Source organism: Lepidothrix coronata, unplaced genomic scaffold (assembly GCF_001604755.1).
Source record: "Lepidothrix coronata isolate B3197 unplaced genomic scaffold, Lepidothrix_coronata-1.0 Scaffold10, whole genome shotgun sequence".
Taxonomy (NCBI): Eukaryota; Metazoa; Chordata; class Aves; order Passeriformes; family Pipridae; genus Lepidothrix; species Lepidothrix coronata.
This window is the reverse complement of record NW_016690190.1, coordinates 956,808-982,279: the sequence shown is the minus strand read 5'-3', so window position 1 is coordinate 982,279 and position 25,472 is coordinate 956,808. Positions and strand designations below refer to the sequence as shown.

Here is a 25,472-nt window from a genome sequence, read left to right as displayed (position 1 = left end):
TCTAATATACACATATCATCTTTGCATTGTATTAAGTGGCAAGGCAATCAATATTTCATTTTATGCAAGCCCTAAGCAAAACATGAAGTTAATGAAGTTTACATTCTTGCCAGATAGCCGTTAGGGATTAGTGCTTGTGTTTTAGCCAGTGTAATGAACTGGCATCTTATAGAACTGATTAATTTCTAACAATTTGCTGGAGTTTAAGCAGCCCTTTAAGACAGAGGGATGTGGTTTATGGTCCTTTAAATACATAAGCAGAAGAAATCTAATAGAAGTTATTTGTTATTATTTATCATTGTAGGATATATACTTTTTTGAAATTGCTGCAATGTGTGTTCTTCGGAAAATAGTGAAATTCCAGAGGATGTACACTGTCTCCCCTCCTCTTCCCCCCAGTGTGGAAATGGTTGATGGACATGTCAAACAGGTCTACCCAAATACATAATAGAAGCAGAACAGAGAGGCTAAACCTTGGTGGTCTTCAGGACAGGGTTTAATCTGTTAGTAGAATCCACCTAATCCACCTTGCCATAATTCCACCAGGTAAGATGACCCTCAGTGTTTACCTTTCCCTCTTCTGATGCAAGCTGACCACCTATGGAGATCATGCCTGGTGCAGCAGACACCCTTTCCCAGCGGAGACTGTCAGAGCCACCTGTTCTCTGCACTGACTGGCCAGAGGATGCAGGGGGGAGGAAAAAGGGTCCTATCATAGGTGTAGGTCCCCTGTAGGGTGCAAGGCCTCCAGATCTGGGATTTCTGCTTTTAGGCCAACAAGCTCCTTGCATGTGCAAAGAGGGTTTCTGAAAACCAGGGGGCAATGCGGAGATGCTGAACTACACCATTTGGAGATGGTTTGGTGTTTGTACAGAAGCCCTTTGCCTCCCTTCCTTGTGTTATTCATGTTGGATGATGAAGAAGTCAGTGTTGGAAAGGTCAGAAGTACAAAAGAGCTTGATATAAGCATTGGAGGAAGATAAAAAGATGGAGAGAACTGAACTAATGTGCCATCTATGGGAGCTGTAAAGGAAAGACGGTTAAGCTTCTGAGGTGTGCTGAGGGAGGGCATTGAAAACCTGGTTTTACTCTTCTTTTCTTACGAAAAGTAAATTAGAAATGGTCTGGACTTGGCATAATTCTGGGTGTGCCTAGATGGTATTTATTATTAAAAATCTGCATCTATAATTGTTGACAATTGAGGGAGAGAAAACAGGAGTTTTTACTCGAGACTGGAAAAGCAAACTCCATTTTAGTGAGAGTCCAAGCATGAAACTGTTTCCTTAATTACCATGTTATTTCTCAAAGGTGAAATATTGTAGTATTTTTTAATTTAGGTTTCTCTGAGCATGCTGGTCAGAGTTAGGCTGCAGCCCTGCCACGTACCAGTGCCTGAAGGGGTATGAGCTATGCTGCGCAGCCGGGTTCTGGAAGGGTTCCTTTCATCTGCAAAGAAGGATCTGAAAAAGTTAATGTAACTGTAAATAAAGCTGACCTGGAGGCTGTAACTGATTTGGATTTTCAAAATTGAAGCCTCCTTTGAAAGAAGCTGTTTTGGAAAATAAATAGCCACAGAAGAAGGAGGCAGTTTAGCTAGGAACTAGGAATTAGTTTTGTGATAAGCAGAGCAGAGAGTCAATCTGAGCATAGAGTAAGTTGTCGAGTTGTTGAGTAACATTATTGGAGGTGAGTAATCCAGAACCAGAGCTAGCACAGCCTGATTTGAAAAAGAACTGGACAGATCTCTCAGCAAGAGACGTGAATATACGAACAAGAGCGTGTAGATATGTGAATATATGAGCAAGAGCGTGTAAGGAATTAGTGTGTGCAGGGTATTTTTATCCTAGAAGTAGAAGAGAAGAGAGATCCTTATTAAAAAGAGAAAAAAAAAATCCATTCTTCAGTCTGACCAGGTGTAGTCTTCCTTCTATCAAAGTGAAATTAAAGTGTTGTATAAAAGAAATTGTTTGAATTCCAAAGTGTAGGAGAGATAGTCTGGTATTATTCCTCACAGTGAGTTCCCTGGTCAAATATGTAAGACTTAGGTTGATTGTGGTAATGATACGATCACCACTGATCGTGGGTGGGTGTTAGGAGGTAATTTTTTCTTTTGTGTTCAGCCCAGCACCAGAAGTTTAATTGGACACTTTCACTTTCTGTAGAAGCATAGATGGGGCCACAGCGAGCTGCAAGATACTCAGGTGGCTTAATTATCCTCTACAGCAAATTTTATATTCCTATTCAAAGTTTTACACTTGCGTATTCTAGTGTAGGTGTCCTGCCCTGATTATGGTATGGAGATGATGTGAGTCCACCATCTTCCACTTGATTTTTCAACTTCTCAGAAAGCTTTTTTTCCAAAGGTCATTTAGATCACTAAAGCTTTCTCCTTTATTTCTCCTCTTTAGCCTCTGCCCTGCTACGTGCTATCGGGTTTCCCAGATCACTTCTGTCTCTGTACTCTGGCAGCATCACTCTGCGTGTATCCACTGCCTGTCTTCTTTTCACTGGTGAATCCAGCCCGTGCTTCCTTCAGTGTTTTGTCCCAACACGTCTTGTCATTCCTCCTTAATCACAGCTGCTTTTTTTTATGTTTCTTTTAGCTTCTGGCTTCATTCAGCGCTTATGATCCAGCCAGTCTGAAAGCACTTGCCCTTTCTTTGATCCCTGTGTGTTCCCTGGAAGTGTCCTTGCCTACCTTTGCTGCATGGGATCTCGACTCATGTCCTTCATTTCGCTACCTAAAGGCTTGTTCACCAGTTACAAAAGTCCTGGCTCACAGCTCTAGCTGTAGCTCCATGCATTAGCTGCCTGGTTTTCCTCTCTCCTGTTTTCCCTGCCTGCCCTTGACTTTCCTTGGTTCTGGCAGTGTAAGTCAAGAAAGGGTTCTCTTGTCATGTCTCCTCTGTCTTTATCACAGGCTCCTGTGTAGTAGTTGAAGTTAAAAAGTCTGGATTTGCAAACTGCAGTATTTTAAGTGTTGTAATTGTTGGTTTTCTTAAATAAAGACCACTGTAGAGACTTTCTTTTGTTAGTGTTTCACATCTTTTGTGATCTAGTTCTTGGTGTTACTTTTGGTTCTTTAGTTCAGTTCACGTGTTAAAGGCAGAATGCTGTATCTTTCCATTTCACAGCTTGTGCTATTCCAGTGGCAGGTCTTAACAAGGCAAATTAAATTAGAAAAATCAAGTATTTTAATCAGGGTGGTTTTTTTGGTTTAGGTTTAGAAGATTGGTAAATAATTTAAAAATCCCAGATTTACACTTAGATTTTTGTGCTGTTATTTGTTTTATTGGTATTATATAGATAAAGAAATGTCAGTAGTTTTCCAGTTATGCCCTGAATCAGGAGAGGAGAGAGAACTCCACCCATTGAACATGTTTTTAAATGTATCCTCATTTAAAGCTGCAGTCAGTTCCAGTTTAGACCTTGTGAGTGTCCCTATCTGGGTTGCATAGGCTGCAGGAGAATGTGCTGCTAAAAAATGAAATTAATATTTCTCACCCCTTTTTTTGCATAGGTTTGGGAGGAATTAGTCCAAGATTCAGGTTTTCTGTATATGCTTTTGAATTTTAAGGATCCCTTTAATCATATCTACATAAATATGATTGTTTGTGTATGGCCTCTACTCAGCTTGTTTTTGACAGTATCTGTGGTTGATGTGGCCCATATTAAATACAGCCCTAGTGACCTTGCTCTCATTTTCTTTGAGTCTTGGATCAAGACTCCAGCTGGGAACAAGCCAAAACCCTTCCCTGCTGTGACAGAAGTGCAGCTACCTTGTGGCTCAGTCTGCAGTTTGATGGCAGGAGCAGGCTGTGATGTGGGGTGCTGACTCCAGACTCAGATCTGCAGCCCAGATCCTTCTCTGCTCTCCCCAAAAGCCCAAGTCAGGGGGTTTCTGCAGGGGTTTCTGTGCTGGCAGCTTCCCTGTGCTGTCCAAATAACGTCCCACCACACTTTGCCTCCTTGCTCCATGGTTTTGCCCGCTCCAGTAATTGCCTTGAGCAGCTGTGAGGTCTGTCTCAGCACAGAGGGTTTTGCTCTAACGCGTTTAGCGTTCACTTGTACATGTGCAGCCTTATCGATTTACACTTGCTCGTGATGCTCTGTCCTGTTAAAAATATGATTTATATCATCCATGTGTGGCTGAGTTATCTAGGGGAGCTGTAGCTAGTCATTTTACAACACATCTCTGTGAGGCTTTACTTCTGTCAGGGTTTTGGTGCTATTTTGGGGTCCTTGTGCTATTTTCAGTGGCTTTTCATTTACTATGGGAATCCTATTTTGCAAATAACTAGACATTTCAGCAGTTTGTGGGATTTTTTTAAAAAAATTGTAATATTTTTTTTTTTTGGTATCCTATGTCTTCCCTGCAATCGTGGTTTCATAGTCTTTCAAATTATATATGGACTTTATTTAAGTTATGTTTTTAGAGAAGTGACATATTTTGTCTGCTGTCTGTAGTACATTGTTATCCTATGTTAGTAGTAATGAGTCAGTAACAATTTGAGGGAGTCTGTGTGACTAATATTTAACTTAAAAAGCTTAATATCTTTTGTTTTGTTTTAAATATTTTGTTCTTATACGACCATTGTTTCCTTCTGTCTGTTATGGCTTTGTCCAGGAAACATGAGCACAATGACTGCTTGCTTCCAGTGATGGAAGGTAACTGTAGGAGTGGAGGCAGCACCCAGTGGTTGCTGTTATTTTAAGCAGCATGTAGTTCTTTCTGTTAGATTTGAGAAAAAGCACATTTTTGTTTTTACCTGGGCGAGTAGAAAGCTAAGTCAGTATTTTCAGTTTTATCAGGGGCAGTCAGTGGTTTTTTAAATAGGAACCAAAATTTAGGGTGTTACTGTTTTATTTGTAACTGGTAAGGCTTTGGGACCAAAGTCTCAGTTGCTTAAGATTCATGTAGTGTTGTCAAAGTCAGTGGATTTGCTGAGATTTGTACCAGCTGTAGTTGTGGCTCTGTGTCTTTTGATAGCACTGAAAATCATTAAGAAGAACAAGGGAAAAGGCTTGTCCTTTTTTTTCTTTTTCTCACAGACACCAGTACTTCTCTTTTCTCAACTGGAAAGAAAACTGTTGGCTCCAAGTGCTCTCATGTGTGCACATTGAGCCATCTCAGAGGATTCCTCACTCCCTTCTGCAAAGACTTTATTCATCCTGCCAGTGTGATACTTTGTTTCTCTGTTTAATGAGTTGGTCAGGAGAGACTTGGCAAAGCAGCTAGGGAGGAGCTGGACACTTGCACAGGTTAGTCGGTCAAGCTCTGTTCGATAAGGAGCTGATTAAATAAACCTTTATTATTCATCAGCTTGCTGACCCCACACTGTCTTTTGCTCTTCGGCTCGTGGGGCAATGCATAACTTAGAATGAAATGCAGTGAGAAGGGCAAAGGAGTGAAAACTCATCAGGATTTACTACTTGTTCTAAGCTCTTGGGCTGGTTAGGGTTGGAGAAGGCTTGAGTTAGGGCAATTTTAGGTTTCCATGGAGGGCTTATGCAGTGTGGCTACTGCATAAGCTCTACACTACTATGGTAAATAGGGCTCCTTGTGGTAAGGCTTTGATATCTGTGTTTTATCAGTGTGACATCAATCTCTGCATCTGTATCCTTGATTTATGACTCTGTAGGGTGGACAAGAGGATTAAAAATCAGTACATGTTTAAATGCAAGATTAAAACTCTTGAAAAAAAGTTGTTTTACCCAGGCTTGTTGTCCTGCAACTGGTCCTCTGAGAGGTTCTATTGGTGTGGCTAAGGGTTTATCCCCTGCAAATGCAGTGGATGTTGTCTTAGTGGGCAGCAGAGAGTTGGGGGAGGGCATTTGGAGAAGTGATGAGAACCCAGCAGGGAGAACTGCTAGGAAGTGTGTGGCATCAAGGAAAGAGGGATGGGGCAGGGTAATGTGTGCTCACTGCCTGTGTTTTGTGGATGCACAGGGAGGGCTGCATCTGGCTCATTCTCATGTGTTTCTCACCCAAACTGAAACGGTTCAGGAAGACCAAAATAGTGGGTCCCTCATGTTGAAAAGGAACCTAGTGTTGCTGTTCATGCTTCCTTGATGACGATGTGTCCCATAGCTCTGCTTGATTCTCGTCACACATTACTGATGTAGTGGGCATGGCCAGAGTACTTGCAGCATTTTGATATCTGAGATTTCAGTGAAGTTTGGTTTTAAAAATACCCCAAACACAACTCTCTCTTTAGATCTCACAATGTAGTAGTTGTCATCCTGTGGCAGTGCTTTTCACCTTGTCCATCTCTTTTTACAGCAAACCCACTGACCCATGGAGTCATTGTGTAGGTATTGCTGGCAGTAATTTTTCCTGTCACACATGCAGTGAGGAATTCATCATCAGAAATGCGGACTCTTACATATTTGTGAAGTGTCAGTTTGACAGAATTACTGACAGCTGGCATCCTTCCAACAGACCAGTAATTGCTTAACTGTGAAAAATGGCAGAAGATGGACAAATGTATTGGAAAATCTCTACAACACAGAAGGGGTGCTAATGTGATATAATTCATAACTGGTTACTGTTACAAAGAGTCACCTTCAAGCATTCAAGTCTATTCTTCTTTCTTCTCTGGCAAGTGATTTACTTTATGATGGGTAGCTCAGCAAACCTATCTGAATGAAATCAGACGGTTTATTATCTTATCTGGTCTTTGTCCACCTTCTTTTGCCCATATTTTGAGAGGAGAAAGGAGCTGACCAGGCTAAATGCATTTTACAAATACTTCTGTCAGGTTACAGAAGAGCAGCTATTAAACATTAATTTCTAGTGAGGCTGAAGTGGGATTTTAAATATTTAAAGGAGTAATTTATGTAAAGGGAATTCCTACCACTTCCTAAAATGATGATTTCTTATAATTAAGTTTGGATATCCATATTCAATTAATCTAAAATTTTTATTGCTTTCGTCTTGCTCCCTTCGCGTTAGCTCTTTATATTAAAATGTGTTCTCAATACATGCCAGCAGGCCTGTATTTTAAGCTAATTATGATTGTCATCCTTATCATACTTGATTACTTTTTCCCAAGGACAGAAATTGTTGGGCAAGTGGCATGGGGGTGGAAATTGGAGCTCAGAGCCAACAAATGTAACGATGACAGAACTGGGACACATTACCTGATCACTAAAATGACTCATGCCACTTGCAGATGAATTATTTCCCTTGTTAATTCATGCAAACGTGGCCTCGAGGTTAAAGGACTTGATCTTGAGATCAGGAGGTCTCTGCTTTATTTCCAGCTCTGTCACCAGTTTGCTTTCTGACCTTCAGCAAGTCATGACTGCATCAAATACTTGCATTGATTTTGAACTCATATGCATGATGTGAGGTGAGTGCTTCAGTATACTGCTGAATTTGGGCTGAAGTGATACCCCCAAGGTTACAGAAGACTGTGAGGCAACCAAAAGTAGAGCCCAGAAGTAAGCTCCAGTGGGAGGTATCAGCTGTGGGGCACCTTTGCATCCTGGGCAAGAATTTTGCCTCAAGATTTGAGTCTTACCCATGAACTTCGAGAAGTGCATATTCAGGTTTAAGAACAGGGCACAAGGCACATGATGATGATCTGGAGGAAAACTGTAATGGGATTAGGCACTTCTCAAGTTGGATTGGTTAGCTCTTGCTAAACAAATAAGAGCTGTGCTTTAGGAATGTTAAATGGAGACAAATAATAATCACAGAATCACAGAATATCCTGAGTTGGTATGTAGAGCCTTTGTTTTCCAGTAGAGAATCTAAAGTTTGAGGGTTTTTTGTTGAAGCTGTTCTCAAATGCTCTGTCTCAGACATGGTACATTTTATCATCAGCTGTGTTCTTTTGTTTTTCAATACCTGCTATTTTGCTGTTTAGTAACTGAGAAATTCTTTGGACCAAGAGTAAGAGTTGTTGAAGTCACTTGCAGTGGAGGGAGGGAAGGTGAGAGGTAGCCAGTGCTGAGTAATGTGAGTAGTTGTTCAGTGTATAAATTTGAGAAAGACAATAGATTTGCTGCTCTTGCTGCTTTGTTCTCTTTGCTTCAGAGTGGAATTTAGATTTTACACATTGAAAATTAATCCTGTCTACCAATGACTAGTTTACTTCTATCTTCCATATGGATCTAATCCTTAGTTGCATCTTTTGCCCCAGTGACATTGTTAACTCTGTTCTGGATCTTCTCCAATGTTTTTTTTGGCCCATCCCCAGACCTTGGCTGTAATGAGGGTATTTTTCTCTGCGTGGCTGAGAGCAGACTGGTTGAAGTTGGCTTGTGGCTGTGCTCTCATTGCCTCAGACCCCTCCATCACACTCTGCTTTCCCCTGCAAGGGCTCTGCAGTGTGCATGGTGGTGGTGGGAGCCAGCTGGGTGTCTGTGTGACCCATGTCTGTGCTCCTGCTGGCCCAGGGCTGAGGTTGGGACTCCTCTACCGAGCCACAGAGGTTCTCTGTGCGCCTCCCTTCAGCTGGGTGGTGCTTCTCACTGTGGAGCATGGCCATCAGGATGGGCAGGTGATTTGTGAAGTACTGTGCTTTTATTTTTACCCAGTGTAGCCAAGGCATTGGTTGTATAACTCAAAAGAACAACCTAATAATAAACCCCTGCTTGCATTCAAAATCCAGGCTGAGTGTCCCTGTTTGGCAGTCGCTTCTTGCTGCTGCTCTCTCTTTTGAAGCAGTTTGGATAGACATGAGTTGGTCATGCATTTGGCTGCAGTTGGCAGCGTGGCACCAGCTCGTATTTTGGGAAGCAGCTATAATTCAGGAAAGCTGTTGTGTTCTGCACTGGATTGTGCAATTTGTATTTTTAATAACCTTCTGGGTGTGATTTCATGTAAATTCAGTACCACTGGTGCCTGTGTAGTGACAGCAGTGAAATTACAGAATTGGGCAAGAGAGTATACAAATCTTTCCTGTAATGCTGTCATTGAGAAGAGAAAGGTAGTAGTAGAATTTGGCCAGGGCTTTTTAAGAAACTTTTTTTTTTCAAAGCTTTTTTTATTTCTTTTTATTTGTGCCAGATAGACACAGCTTTTTATAAGTCTTAATTTTGCTTTGTTGCTTTCTTCATGTTTTTTCAGGAGAAAGGCCATGGGAAGATGAAAGGGGTGATTCAGGGAGGAAGAAGTGTTTGCTCTTGCTGTGTTGTACACTTCTCAAGTCAAACAGCAATGCTGGTTGCTGTGATGCCATATCTTTTAGAAAGAAATTGCATTATTAATGACCATTGGGGGTGGCCTGTAGTTCATCCTGCTTGTCTCCTCTCAGTGTGATTTGGGGAGCAAGATGTCTGTAAGTGCTTCCTTGAGGTATTAGCCTGGAGACAGTGATTTCAGCAAGTGGCAAGTGGTGGGGCTGGCTGTCATCCTGTGTGTTGTTAGCTTGGCACCTGGCCTTCATGACTGCTTTTAATGGCTACTTTTTGCTGGGAAGCTGAAAGTCTTCCTTTGGCTCTTATCATTTCCTTCTCACATATTGTACTTGATGTGGTCAGTAAAAGACCTTTTGTATTTCAGACATTCCCTCACCTCTTTAATCCTGACCCAAGGTTTGCTGTGAGGAGGAGAAATGGCATTGCTGGGAGGGAGCTTCTGGGAAGGAGATTGCAGAGCCCGTGTGGCTCGTGTGACCATGTTGTGTCTGGATGATGGGGTAGAAAAATGCTGTTTGGGTTTGGAAGAACCATTTTGGTCGCTTGTTTCTCAGTATTAAGGACTATCTGAGTTTCTTAATCTCTAGTTTAAAGGGAGGGAAGAAGCCTGTGTTTTGTTTTGTCTGTGGTGAGCAAAGAGATGCTGTTTGAGAAACATGGGAGAAAGGAAATGAAGTCTTGTGGTTTCTTCCTTCAGTGTTATCCTAGCAATAAAAATCCATGAGGGAGCTTGTTGACTTTTTGATTAGACAAATAGCATTGAGAAACCCCTGGTGCTGGAAGCCTTTAGTCATGTGCAGAGCTCTGTCTTTTGGCTGTACGAAGGGCTAGCAGATGAAGGAGAGAAACCCTTACATTTAGTTGGGACTTGCTGTGCTTTTGTTTTATTTCCCCTTTTCTTTCGCTGCACTGTGTGTTTTATTTGGGATTGACTTAAGGATAGGGATGACTTTACGGCTAGCTATTTTTTTTGGCGAGCAAATTGTGATGAGCTTCAACCTGCTCCCAGCCCAGAGAACCATCCAAAGGATGTCCTGAAGATTCAGCTCCCATGTGGCAATAAGGAAGCTTCTCTGAGGCTTCTTTGTGTGGAAAACAGTGGGAATGTAACCAGAGCATTCCCACCCTTTGCTGCATAAAGAAGCATTGATGGGAAGCAGTAGCTCAAACAGGGAGTTTCTGAAGCAAAACAGATGGTTGATCTTGCATTGTCCAGCTGGAGACTGGTGATTAGCTGTAGCTGTGGTGAGGGTGATATTTGGAAAATTGGATGCTGCCATCAGGTGTTTTGAAGAAAGCCACAAGTGGAAGCTTATGGAAGAGTTCACACCAAATCCCCAAGCACATAATATTTCTAAGAGCTTGAACTTCAGCCTAAAACAGTTCATTTGAATTTCAGTACTTACTAGCATTACTTTTTATAAGGGATTGGAGTGACACAACAAGAGGTAGTGGCTTCAAACTGAGAGTGGGTAGATTCAGGTTAGATATAAGGAAGAAATTGTTTACTAGGAGGGTAGTGAGGCACTGGAACAGATTACCCAGAGTAGTGGTGGATGTCCCATCCCTGAAGTGTTCAGGGCCAGGTTGGATGGAGCTTTGAGAAACCTGGTCTAGTGGAAGGTGTACCTGCCCATGGTAGCGGGATTGGAACTAGTTAATCTTTAAGTCCCTTGCAACCCAAACATTCTATGATTACTAGTATGGCCAGATGACATAGTTAAGGAGAGCATCCTGCTTAAAAGGACATTCCTCAGTGAGGCAGGAATTAAATGAGATCCTCAGTGCTGGGCCTGTGGCAGGCTGATGGAGGGTATATGCTTTAGGGCTGTTGTCCTCTGTTAGAAGTGAAGTAGCATAGCTGCAAGAGAAACAGTTAAAGTGTCTTACCATGGTAAGCAAAGTATACAGCAAACCACTTTGTATTTTAATTTCCCCATAGGATAAATAGGACACAAATGAACATCTGCAGAGCATGGAATTAATCCTGTTCGTGGGAGGATCTAAATGAAATCACTCATTACCTTCACCCTGCAGTCTTTACTTATATTGCAATTACCTCAGGGTGATCAGAAACTCTGATTTTTCAGGTTCACTTATATCCTCATCTACAGCCTTTGTATGCCTTGTTACTTTGTGGGCAATGTGAAACAGCAACACAAAAAGACTATAGCTAAGTTCTTGAGCGCAAAATTAGTCAGTGCTAGTGGTTTGGATTTGATTTTTTAAATATGCATATTCAGCTCTCCTTTGAAATTAGCACACATTTGGTGGTAGCCACAAATGCAGCACTGCAAATGCAGTTTCCACAAGGTTAGTGACAATGGGGTTATCAACTTGTGGTGTTCTCGTTTTCTCTTCTATTTGGGGTTCCCATTACAAGAAAACATTCATAGCTGAGGTAGAGGTAAAAGGCAGTCTTAATTTACCTGAAATTTTTGTTTTTCCAATGCTGATTTTAGCTGGAGCATAGCCTTGGTGGGAAGAGTAAAATTCTTGTGCACCTTGTCATAAAGTAGCATGTAAATGCTGGACTATTTTCCATACTCACAGCCTTTGTTTGAGGGGATGACTGCTCTTTGTTTAAACATTTGGGGTAGAGAATTGAAAGCAAGTATGTAAAATGGAAAGGAAAAGCTACTGTTTACTGAGAAACAGGGAAGCACTCGGCAACATCGCTGCTGAATATCTTGTCTGGTCATGCCTTTGTGTGCCTGTGACAATGCTCCCGACCTCGAACTCTGTCATCTTTCTTAACTGCTTTAACTACAGAAAAAACAAAGCCCCGAGTAAAAGCTATAAATAAGACCAGCCGTGCCTCCTGGCGTGCCTGTGCCGTGGCTCTTGGCCTTGTAATTTGCCTGCCTCTCAAACCTCTTGTTCATTATTTTGCACTTCAGCTGCTGCAGGGCCCCCGGGTAGATGGGGTCTCCTGGGAATGGAGAAGGGGAAGCATAGACAGTGCTGAAATGGGAGTGGGGCACTGAGGTAGTGTAAGAGGGCTGCCGCGCTCAGGGGTGGTATTAAAACCTAGGGGGACACATGGGGGATGGCTTTTTTTCTACTTCCTCTTGAGTGACTGAAGTCAAGTCCCCAAGCCTTCAACACCTCTTCTCCCTGCCACCCTTTGCCACCCCTTGCTCTGGGTTGAGTGGGACCCAGGTTCCTGGCGTGGTGGCCAGGTTAGGGAGCAAGCTGTGATTTTTCTTGGCTTGTTGGAAGACTAGAAGAGGTGAGGGCAAGAGAAATGGTGAGCAGAGATTGAGCCTAAAGGATTGGTAGATGTGTGTAGGGGCAGCAGCAGCAGAGTGCCCAAGAGAATAGCTTAGTGAAGGAAAAAAAAAAAGGGTCAGAGAGGAATAAAGAGAGGATAAAGGTTTCAGAAAAATAGAATAGGTTTTGACAGGAAAATATTATGTCAAGAGTAAATAGATTAAATAGAATAGTTGAAAAGCAGTGTGTTCTGGAAAAAAAAAAGGTTATTAAATAAGAGACTACTATTAGATGAAAAATTCACATTGCCATTTTCTCTGACTATTACTTAAAATTTCAGCCTGGGAGCCCCCTAACGAAATAGATAGAAGCAAAACATAAAAAATGGAAAGGAGAAACCAAAATAAACTGCTATTTAATTGTTGGATTTGGACAGGTGAACGTGATATAGCATGTTACAACTCTTGAAAATTAAGTAATTACAAAATAAAAAAAATAGCATCTGGCGGTGGGTAAAACACTGGTGTGCTGTGTCAACATCAATAATGCAAGTATATATTCAGTCATGTATGGGTGTAATATAGTCACTCATATCATACCTGCATGAATAGCTCCATGTAAGCACGCAAATGGTGTCCTTCCCAGCTGAATAAAATGATTTCACTGCTTTGCCTGCTGAGGACTCAAGCAGTCAATCTCAGTAAATTTTCCTTTCACTGTACAAAGTTCAGGTGCAATTCCCAGCCGTGCAGAAGGACAGAGATCTGTTTGAGTCCATGGAGCTGAGATGATTTATCTCAGCTTGGAAAGGGGTAATATGTGACAACCCCTTATTGTAAATTTGAAATCAAATCAGGTTTTTTTTTCATTTGTTGTGTTCTGTTATTTAACAACATTTTAAAATATCCTCCTTGGTAATGGCTGATCAATATTCAGTGAAGATAAATGGAGTTTTCAGAATAAATTGCAAGGATTGTCCCAAAAGCAGCAGCTGTCTGAGATCGTTCCCTCCAGATCACTCCTATCTGCCATTCAACTCTGTGGCTTGAGAAAGCATCACTTAAACTGCAATTTTTATTCTGCTCTATATTTTTAAGCTGAAAGTGTAAAATATTTTCAATTAAAATGCAGTTTTGATGTTTCAGCTTTCAAGCACTTGTGATAAAATTAACCCATGCAGAACTGAGAGCAAAGCAAGACTGGAATACATCATTGAAGCCTTCTCTGAAGCCTTGGAAGGTTAAAGACAGACAGCTAACCTAAACATTTTTCACAAATAAATGTTTTAAAATTAATTCTCCAAGCTGATGCCCCTCTTTGTTTTAATGATACAATATTTGAATGCCAGAATTACTTCTATACAGGTGCATATGGGACTGAACAATCCAAAAGTTAAATTGGCAAGTGAATGCATATCAACCTGGCACACATAATACTGATTTAAAAAATGTTTGACAGTTTGTAGAAATAGCAGTAACTGGGAAATCATCACTAAGCAGATACATTTCCCATGGGATCCCTGAGGGACCAGATTTTGGGTTGATGCTTGTTAAATGTTCTAATTTATCATCCAGAACGAAACACCGTCATTTATTGATCAGGTTTACAGAGGATGCAAAAGTTAGGGCAATGGTAAATGGAGAGGAAGAGAACTGCAAGTCATTAATACAGAATTGTGAATACCCAGTGACTTGGGTGGCAGCCAAGTTTTAGTCATTCTATTAGGGCTGAATGCATAGAGGAATAATATCTTGGCGATGCTTACTTAGTAGAGGGCTGTCTTTTGTTGAAAGAGAGGTCTGAAGAGGGTTTGAGGGTGATGGTTCACCAGCTGGCCTGCCTGGCCCACAGGAGAGCTAATGCCACCCGGGCATGGGAAAGGGTGGAGGACAGGGCCGGAGAGGGGAGGTGGCACTTGCTCATCATAAGGGTCCTGCCACAGCCTTTGCTGTGGTGCTGTGTGATGCAGGACATGCTGGTTTCGGCAAGTTTAGTGTTAGCTTTGGGTGGGTTCAGAAGAATGGAAAAAGAGTACCACAAGATTCTGGCTGGAAGGTATGCATAGGTCACATCAGCTTAGCAAAAAGCTATGTCTGGGGAGGAGAGTTTGACATGAAATCAGTTTTTTAAGGTGGATTTTCTGCTCCTGGCAAATTTAAAACCAAGATGAGTTGTCTTTCTGACAGATGAACTAGAACTTAATTGGGAATTATTTTAGGAAGTCTTCTGGAAAGGGTGCTTTCCTTTTTTTTCCTCTCCTGCTTTTTCTATCCCTCTTTACATGAGACCTCACAAGTACAAGAGCAGCATTTGTTCCCCATGGAAGAACTTTTTAAGTTCATGACTGTCAGCCAGTGTTGTTGCCCGTCTCCTCCAGAATGGTACTGTTAGAGATATCCTGGATTTTAGATACTTACTGGTCACCAGCTGCAACATTAATAGAAATTCCACCATGCAGTTGGCAGGCTATTAGTGACTCAAACTAAAGTCTATTATTTTGCATGCTAATTATGAAATACTGTTATTACCAGTAGAGGTCACATAGGTATCCAGTATTCTGGTGCCTGAGAAACTACGTGTTGAAGTACTGTGTGGTTCCTTCATTCCCATTTGATGCAGAAGAAAGCTACTTGCATAGTACCTCATGCTATATGTGCATATTGCGTATATATGCATGTAGCATATCCATACTAGTTGAAGGAAGAGTCCCAGTCAATTCAAAATTTTTAGTCTATCCAGCATCGTATTTGTTAGTGATACCAGAATATGTGTCTTTTGCCACTGCTGCCTGTTTTGGTTCCCCTTTAAATGCTCTCACTGGAAGTAAAGTCACAGGAGGATCATTCCTTGGTCACTCCTTTTTCCTCTTGGGCACGGAGGTGGAAGCAGTGTGCTTGGCCCATCCACTCTGGTATGTGTGGGACATGGCTGCATTTCCTCACTGCAGACAAAGTGCATCAAAAGGTTTTAGTTAAACTCATTGAGATGATGGAAGCAATGGAAGGAGACAGATGAGAGGAGCAGAACTGCTGAAAGATAAGCGGGCACTGAAAACTCATGCATTCACCATTCTGAATAGTTTTCTTGTGTTTTGAGAATTCCTCCTTAGAAAAAGACAGATCCAGAGTGCTCAGTGTCTCACCCGGGGTTGGCTGTAAAGCTGGGCTCTATAATGGAAATACAGATTATGCTAATTGAGATGAAGTTTTATAGTGCTAATGTGTATTTTACTCTTCTGTGTGGTGAAGTGCAGTCTGGGTCTGAGGGAGCTGACAATGTCCTATTCATATGTAAAATGTTGTGAAGGATCTGTGGTTTCGGATATTTCAAAACTGCCGCATGAGGGGATTCGTACATCTGAAAGCAATATTAGTGTGCAGCTCATTGCTAATGGAGAGAGCAGCGTGTGAAAGCAGCTTCCCAGCCTCTGTGTACGGATGTGTAGATCCTGCTGGAAGAAGGAGGGAGTGGTGGAGAACTCCTGAGGTCCGATGGGGCTGGAGATGGGGCCAGCAGCCCTCTACAGACCTGGACCTGTCCTGATCCTGGTCAGCTGAGGCAATAAAGAGCTGCTGGAAAAGTAAAAGATCTTGCAAAGAAGCCGATTGTGTCTCTGTGCTTTGGGATTACTTGGAGTTTAGAAGTATTAAACAGAATAAACTCTTGGAATAAGACAGTAAGCCCAACTGTGTATTAATTATTAGTCCGGACAGCTTGCAAATCACAGAATCAGGCCTGTACTGTCTGTGATGCTTTTTTCCTTTCAATATCAGTATTTGGCCTTCACATTGCCAAGGAAGTAGCATCCTTAATTTGTAAGAGCTCATCTGCTTATCCAACAAGCTGCAGTCGTAATCCTCTTTGCCATAATGAATGACTGCTCTGGAAGCGATTACTGCAGGATTTCATACTTTCTGTTCCGCTTATCAAATTCTTGTAAAGAAAATTGTTGTTCATAAATCACAGTAAAGTATCAGGAGGATGTGATTGCACTAAAAATACCAGGGGCACTGCTTCAGAGGTGGTAAATCTTGGTCCATCTGGACATGTCACTAGGACAAAAATGACCCGAGTCCCTTGATTTCTGTTTGTGTCAGGTCAGGTGTGCTTATGTGTGTGTGTGGACTGCTTCTGCCTCAAGTTCAGAGACCAAAAGTTTAAGCCTTTCATTGCTCCAGGTTAAAATGACTGCTGCAGCTCTGTTTTCTATTCTGCTTGGCCTGTGAGAAGACTTGCTGTGCGTTTCAGTAGATCCATTGCAAATATGATTTTGTGTTTCATCTTCAATGCACATCTGTTGAAGAACAGCAAAGAAACAGTAGCTTAAATAGACTGCAGCTGCAGCAGCCATCGTTTTCATTTTAACTGTGATTCAAGATAAATGCTTTTAAAATTACAGCGTTCTAAAGAAACCTTCCTCCTTTAAAGGTTTTTCTCTCACTCCCTCTTTTTTTTTTGTAAGCTCATAAATCATTTTTTTTAAGTAGACTGGTACAAACAGTGTGATGGAAGTAGTGGGAAATACTGAAAAAGAAATCCAGCTTCTTATACTTTTAGGACAATGCAAATGTAGCTTTTTTTCCCTTGGACCTACATTTACACAGTTTTCGTTTGAACTTACATCAGAGAGATGGGATATAGCCAACTATCTACAACCTTGAAAACTAGGCTGATAAGAAGAACAGAGTAGAGCATTCAGCTCTTTGCTGTAAAGACAACCCAGCAGCAGATGTGCCTGCTGATGTTGCTACACTGTGTGTCTAGAAATTGGAGGGAGGCGTGTTTAGAAGCCTGTAAGCTTCCCTGGAAATTTTCCAACCATCCCAGATTATTGCAATCTCATTTTGCAAAACACATGGCTAACTTGTAGTGGAAAAGTAGGAAAAAGTAGAATGTCCACAAAGTTCTTCTTGCATTTGATATACTGGATCCACAGTGTCCCTTCATGCAAAATCATAATGCATGTTTGTTTGTGAAATACATATAGTTAAAATCACAATTCCTAAGTGTCTAACTTCCTTTGTAGAATGTTGCATTTAAGACGGGAAAAAAGAAAACAAAGTTTTTAAGTTGATGCGAATGGTAAAAATTTTGTTTATTTATTTACGAAGACTTAGAAGTAGTTTGGCGGAAAAAAGAAATAGACCATTTTGATCAATATTTTGGGACATCTGGCTTTGCTAATGGATGGCATAAACCAGGACATCAACAGAGTGAGCAGACAGCTGAGGTGGTCAGTGATCCGTTCAGAATGGACCTGTGAAATATTGTGATGCCCCCAAATCTGCATTTCATGCAGGAGAAAACAAGGTTCTATCAGAAAAGTTCTGACTAAGTCTAACACAGTTTATAGTTTGCACCCACAAAAATGTGCTGCATTAAAAGCAGCCTGTGTGTTCCAGAGATAAACAAAATAGAACTCTCCTCGTGGGAGAAGTAAAGCTTGTGGAAAAGTCTCTTGACTTTGTGGATAATTTCTCGAGACTTCTAAAGAAATGCCGTGTGGATTAACATTTTAAAAAAATTACTGGAAAAAAGTTTCTCATTGTTCATTAACAGGAAAGATGTTGTGCTAATTTATGCCACATGCAATGTGCGTAGGGTGGCCAAGGATCTAAGTCTCTGCATAATTTCACCCAAGGATATTAACTTCCCCACTGTGCCCAATTAAATCCATCCCCATGCTAATCTGAGAACAAACAGGATAAAACAGAAATTTATTTCTGGAAATCTGTCTAAAGCAAAAAGGAATTAAATATCTCCCTATTCTTTGGAGGGCATTTACAACCTTTGTAATTAGTGATTAGAGCTACGAAACAAATGTTGAGATTCATTTCTTTACTGTGCCAGGGTTTATTTCATGTAACTTCAACCATCTAGGGTTTCTGGTCAGTGGAAAGGAGAGGAGCCACCTCTAGAGCTGCATGGGGTGACCCGTCTTTGCAGCTGTGGCTCTCTGTTAATTGTAGCAGCTTAAATGAGTAGCTTATAATAGAAATCTCACTTCCTAGCATGAATTCAGTCTCTAGCAACTGAGTGATTTGTGGAAGTTTTTAAGCTCTTTGCCTCTGCTTTTCTGACCTGAGAACTGAGGACTCTGGTCCCTGGCCCTTGCAGCTTTCCTGCCCTTCTCAGCCATAATCATTTCAGTGAGGTATGATCTCTTCTTTGTTTTTCATCCTTCACTTTTGTTTTATCCATTTTTTTGTTTGTTTCTCAAGCTAAGGAAACCCCTGTTTTTGTACTTACTGTCTGGTGTAAGGTAAAATCTGGTTCTCCATTAATGTAGAGAATAAGAATTATCGCATTCTCTGCATTTAAGACATTTAAGACGTGCTTATATAAAATACCTAATCTGATTTTTACTTTCTAAAAATACATCTCTCAAGCTCCAGTGAAGAAAGCTGCACTTTTGCCTTAAGAAATCGAAAGAGGCCAGACAACAGTTTAGTCATAAATCCTTGTACCTGTGCTCTCCAGATGAAAGACCGATAATTTAGTCTAAAATCCTTAGCTGAATGCAGCAAAGCACAAGGCCCCACATGTCACAAGATGTTGCTATCAATCCGTTGATCTTTGTGAACCCCTGCTGAAGGATTAGTGTTCATAAATCATTGCCTGGAGAGCTATCTCAAAGTCCCCTTACTCAGGCTCTGGAACCAGTGCTGGGTGACAGCATTTGCATTCACTCTTCGCGCTCCTGGTTGCTGACTAAAAATTAACCCCTTCACACTATTTGGTGCCCTTGTCCTGATTACTCTGTAGAAGGGAGCATAGGAATTTTAATGACATTTGAAATTTTTTGTCACTGAGTTTCCATCTTTGCCTGTGGTTTGGACTTGGCTGAAGTCTTGCAGACCAGATTGTTGTAAATTATTATGGAAGTCTCATTTTCCTGAAGCAGAACGAGCTAATTACTTATGACAAGCTTGTTCAGCATGATTTGAGCTAACTGTCTGAAAGATATGTAGACAGGGTTCTCAAAATTGCAAAAAAAATTCAATCCAAAACCTCTGACAAACTCTGGGAAAGAGCTGCTTCCTCGGATCACTTACTTCAACTTTGCCCTGAGTGTTATGATGCTTAAAGAATGTTGCATGTGCAAAATGTTGTTGGATTGAGCCTTGCTTGGTTTGTATTCAGATGTGACCTGTGTGCTCTAAGCATAATTCTTGCCAGAGCAGTAGTTTTATAATATCATTTATGGATGTATGCTTATGATTGAGCTATGGATGTCTCTGTGTTTAGTGTGGTATTTGCATGTGTATTTCAATGCTTCATCCTGTGTACCAAATAGAAGCAATTTTCTGTCCTGCTCTGGGATCATAGCAGAAGTGTGTGCAAGAAAAAACATTTCAAAATCTTAAGCTGAAGAGAATCTCTGAACCTTCAGTATGGGTATAATTAATTATCCCTGCTTTTCTTTAAAAATTCGGGAAGTTTGAAGGCAGTAGCTTATGCAAATATGGTTAGAGATACCAAAGATTCAAGTAGCTGTTTTGATGCTGCTATGTTGCCTCAGTCCAGTGGCACTGGTTTTTCTGTCTAGCTTGGGCAGGGGATTTAGGTGAATGGTCAGCCTTAAGCCGGTTGTTTACATCTCAAGGAGAATGCTACCAGGTTATGTACCTGCTCTTTGCTATCAGGATGCTCCATGGAAAGCATTAACTCTATCCTGAAATTAGGGGCAATTGGACAGCAGGAGAACAGTGGATTAGCTGGAGAGCAGTGTACTTCAGCCGAAAGAAGCAAGCAGAATGCTGCCTATTTTCAGCCTCTCATACAGAAATCGGACCAAAAAAAGAAGAGCAAACAGACCAAAGCGAGGAATATATTTGACTTTTTTTTCTTTAAAACAAGAACAGGATCCCATCTTCAACCAGAGTCTTACCATACTGCTGCCAAAGCATACTTTTTCCTCCTCAGTGAGATAACTTGTATTCCAATAGGTGGAGTGAATGATGTATATAAGCTTTAAGCGATGCTGTATTAGGGAATTTTGTCTTTGCACTTTAGACCAGTGCAATGAAAAGTTAAATATTAATATGTCCTCAGAACTTTTCTCAAATATTTGTAATCTGAGACTGTTAATTTAAGAGGCAACGAACAGAGGTAAAGTTTTTATATTCGGCTTTTGTTATCGTGCCAGTAATTAGAATAGTCCAAGCAATGTAAATTAAATGTGACCAAGTAGGGAAGCAGTTGCTAGATAGCAATTGGGGAACTTTTATTATATGGAAGTGTTGGGAATTGAAACCTCTGACATTTACGAGATTGTAGGATGGTAGTGATAGAGCTGGCTGCTGAATGCATGCACCCAACATTTGAAATGTCGCTTGTTTGTCTCTGTAAGTCCAGTGGAAGAAGTGGCAATTATTTTGTGTGTTTCTTCCAGCAGAGTCTCCTCTGTGACTTGAACCCACACAGGTTTGTGAGAAGGTGACCTTTATAATTTTAAATCTCCAAAAATCTTGATTCCCATTCCTCACCCCCCCACACACTTCCTTTTCACTGTCACCTAGGTAGTCCCAGTGTTTGACATACCTTTTTAGGCCAGTAATCTCCCAATAGAATTGCTACCATGTCCCCTCTCTCAGTTTCTCTGCAACTCCTCACAGGGAGAGGCAGAAATTGCATTGATGTGGCTTCTTATTTTCAGTATTTTCTCCAGAGGTCTCCCATTCTGGGACAGGGTCTTTGTAGGTTACCAGATGCATTATAAATGCTTTCTGCCGAGTAGAGGTGACAACTTAAGCCTGGTTCACATGTTAATGATCGTTGGTTTCTGAAATGTCACGCTAAAAAATGAAGGCTTTGTACCACGCCTTCCTGCATGTCCCCCTTTCCCACCTGTGTCCGTTATTCTAAGCTAGATGGAACCTGGAGGTGACATGTCCTATTGTAGGTGCCAAGATCTTGCAGGTGCTTTGTCACGTGCATTTACTCTGTCACTTGTAACCCTACCCTTGCCATCATGGGCTTAGCACCTGGAGGACCTAGGGAGGAGATATTTGTAAACACATTCCATGGCAAGAAGTTCAAAGGATACCCTGTTTGGTGGCAAAACCTTTGGACTTCTTTTCTGCACCGACACTAGAAAAAGGTTTGACTGAGGAATGTTGTGTTCTTGTGTTCAGTGCACTGTAATTCACAGGTCAAATTCCTGCTCTTGGTACTAGTGGGCCTAAATGGAATTTTCTGGAAGCTGTGTATGGTGCTTCTGTTCTGAGATGATTTAAAGCCTACACATCTACTTTCCTTCTCTCTGTGCATATATACACAGCTGATTATTGTGTTTATAAGCAAGGACATTTATCTTTCTCTTTTGAGAAATTGAAATTTGGTGCCTAGATAACATCCTCTCCAAACTTCCTATTAGATTAATAACTAGTGATTCTATAGATTTTAACAAGATGGCCCACGATTGCATTTTGGAGAAATCATTCCTAGGGATGGAAGAAGAGTCATGTTCTTACAGCTCTTGTATTTCAGTAACAAACTAGCAGTTCATCCGGTTACTCAGTGGCTAAGTTCAGGGGATTCACGTTTTTGCTGCACTTACAGTACTAGTACTAGTCTTGAATCATTAAAGGCATCTAATACTGCTAATCTTAAAGTCTTTTCCAACCCCAGGAATTCTAAGATTCTTTGTCAGCTGCTTCACACTATTAGTGTGCATGAACGTGATCTTTTGATCAGTTCTTGGAACCGTGCATATGCAATGCTTATCATTAGATTATAATTAACTGTAATTATGTATGCAGATCAGCCCAAGCCATAAAATGTAGATTTAGATATTTACTATGCTAATAAGAAGATTTGATAAGGATAAAGGGCTTGATTTTTTTAATTTTCACTGCCACATAAGAATCCACTGCGATGGATTCTTAGCGAAAGTGTTGTTAAAATTAGTATAGCTGCAGTTACCATCCATGTTAGTTTTCTTACTGCAGATTGCTATGGATGAAATTCAGGCCCAAAATGTTGTCATTTGCATGACAAAGCACTGCCTCAGAGAAGCTAAGATGGTAGAAAACAGGTTGCAGGAGCTCTGACAGGTGAGTTTGTCCTCAGACATGCCAGCAAGGCTGAACTATATGAAAACATTCCATACAGTTATTCACCTGAGGACAATTCTACAGTGCAAGTAGGATTGCAAGTGCAAGTGGGATTTTTGCTGGGGAAAGGGGATTATGCACCTTTATTTTGATGCTGTTGTTAAATTCCAGGCACAAATATTTTCCAGGTGTGCACAGAGGTGCTGTGTACAGCTGCATCAAGGCATGATGTTCCTGACAGCAGTAAACAGGGAAACAAGTGCTGTGTTGCTATGCTAACCCTGCAGTCTGCTTCTAAAGGCTTAATGAAAAAAAACAAACCAATTATGTAATATTGGGTTTGATAAAATAGATTGAATCGCCTCCATGACTAAGGCTCTACACTAGCATTTAGCTTTTGCTGGGGGAATAGTTGCTTTTCTTATTGTTGTCTGTTTACATCTGGAAACCAATCTTGCATGTTGTATAAATAATTTAATCTTTATTGCTGTTACTGCTGCATATAAAGTGTTTCTGTGTTCATACCTGCTGGCTAAGTGAACCAGGAAGGGATACATTTACGCACATTACTGTTTACTATATTTAATGGAAAGGAAAAGTGAAATAATAAATTAAAGAATGCCACACTAGAATTATTATTCTTCTTCATTTTGAAACAAAGCATCAGTGTTGCAGGATCTTAGTTAATCACAGTCTGGATACACCGAAATGTTCCCTTTTCTCTTTCCCCCTACAGTGGTGTTTTAAATGGAAAATGTGTGCTCTGCTGTTGAGTGGAAGACTTCATTTTGGAAGGGTTGCTTTAACGAGGAGGGGGCTACAAAATGATTTTGAAAGCACCTCTGGACACAATTCCTGGTAGAAGAGTATGGAGGGGGATGACAGACAGGGATGAGATGGACTGGAGCTCTGTAGTTAGAATGGCTGCTGGATGTCTCACATCCTCACTTCAATGTTTTCTTCCTAGAACCACTTCCAGGCTTTGAAAGCTGACATTAGTCTTGTGAAATATTTTTAAAGTTTTAACTTTTTAAAACACATTCTAAGTTATCTTTTAAAAGGGCACGTTAGCACAGAAATGGAGGAATTGCAATACTTGTCTGCAATGCTCAGAATTTAATCAGGTGTTTAAATGTGTCAATTAAAATTATAGCCTCTAGTAACATTTCTGTCCTAATTGTGAAGACAATAAAAACATTTAGCCTGTTTGTTTACTAAGTATGTATGTCCAACTCCTGCCACAAGACCCGTGGAATCTGTCTGCTTAGGGAAAAAGCAACCCAGCATGTTTTTAGATAATTACCTTCTTTTGAAAAATAGATATGAAGTGAGTGAAGGAATCAATTATGTTTCCAGATTGGACTGTATGCAGTTTTCTGTGGTTTATACTACCTGATATATCAATTATGATTACATATTAGCCCTCAGTATTAAAACATGACTGGGTTGTATTCTCTGACTTGACTTGAAGCCCACTACATCATAACTGCAAGTGGTGCAGCTCATTGCTCTGAGACACTTCAATAGTTTCTGTTTACAAAACATGGCAAGAGGTGGTAAAAGCATGCGTGACTCTGCTTGACATGATGCTCCCAGCAGGAACACCTCTTTTTTCCCTTTTTTTTTTTCTTTTGTTATGTTGTAATTAAACCTTGATGAGACAAACCTCCCCTCGGTGCAATGCCTGATGTCTGACAGCTTGATGCTCCTTCTGTAGTTCTCAGGGCAAGCTGGGTGCTGAAGTGTTAGCAGAGCATCATGTGGGCCACAAGAGGTTAGAAGCACAGGCATGCTCTTGTTTTCCTCAGGCGTGTAGGAGGTGGTTGGAGCCAAATGGCTTCCTATGCAGAGTTTTATGGCCATGGAGGTCTAACTTGAAGCTGATGATCTCTGTGCCTGCTGGGGCTCAGATCAGCATCTCTCCTGAAAAATGTTTTGTCATCCGAAATGCTCCTTGATCAGACCTTTGTCAAAGCCTTTGGTTTGAAAACCTGATGGTCTCCAGTGGGGATAACAGAGCGTATCTTGGCTCACAGATCAGTCAAATTTCCAGTTGAAATTTATAGAGTAAAATAGTTTGGGGCAAGGAGTGCAGCAATGATTGACTGTATGTGTGTTTTGTACTGATGAGTATCTGTTCTAGGAGAAACTGAAGAATTAGGCCAGAAGCTTTAAAATCAATGTCTTATTATTAGATTCCTGTGTATATCTGTATTGAGGCTGAGAGAGGCTCAAACCGTGCCTCTCAGAGATGCTGATTATAGGAATCCATCTGACTCCTCCTTGATGGTCAGAGAAGCAGGTACCTAGCACTGCTGAAAACTGTGTTGTTTTGGTCCCTATGCTTGAATTTTTGTGGACCTAAGCTGGGAGTTGTTGCATAACAGCTTTTATAAGAGAGCTTTTATATTTACTAACTTCCACAATAGATAAAGATTTAGCTCTTGGACAATTTCTAGGGAAAGTAAAATTAGGAGTTAAGGGACAACACTGTCTGGAATCCCATGATCTGTCAGAAAATCTTTTCTTGCTGTAGGTATTGCAATTGATTACTGCTAACCAGTGTTGCTAACCTGTATTAATTTCAATTTCCACTTGCAGTAATGCGAAGAAATCCATTTGGGATGGACATTTGCTGTCGGAAAGGATCCAGAAGCCCACTCCAGGAACTATATAATCCAACCCAGGTGAGTGTCTCATGGCTATGATCAAGCTTCTCAGCCCAGCATACAAATACAGTCTCTTCTGAAGATATTTTGGTCTGCTTTTTTCTCATTTACATGCAATAGCTGCTTTCAATATGGAGAGCTGATCCTGGGAACTGCAGAGATGAGCCATAAAGTTATACAATTTGAGCTAAGGGTCTAATTTTTAAAAGTTTTTAGTCGTCTAATGATGTGGATTCCTCCAAAATTTTTTCTCAGGTACCCAAAAGCCTTAAAAGATCTAGCTAGAAGCTGAGGTGTCATATTGACACAGAGTGGCAGGGTGGAGTGAATGTGTCATGATCTACATGAAACAAGGAGTGTGGTGAGACTATAGATTGCATAA

The 25,472-nt window shown here is 40.9% G+C and overlaps 1 protein-coding gene across 2 annotated transcripts in view; it reads left to right on the top strand.

The window, feature by feature from the left end:
* Window positions 1-25,472, top strand: part of CHST11 (carbohydrate sulfotransferase 11) — a 163,162-nt gene that overhangs the window by 44,846 nt on the left and 92,844 nt on the right. For both annotated transcript variants that reach the window (XM_017804912.1, XM_017804911.1), the window contains exon 2: window positions 25,023-25,108. In XM_017804912.1, coding sequence (XP_017660401.1) covers window positions 25,023-25,108 — 86 coding nt within the window. The remainder of the gene's footprint in view (window positions 1-25,022; window positions 25,109-25,472) is intronic.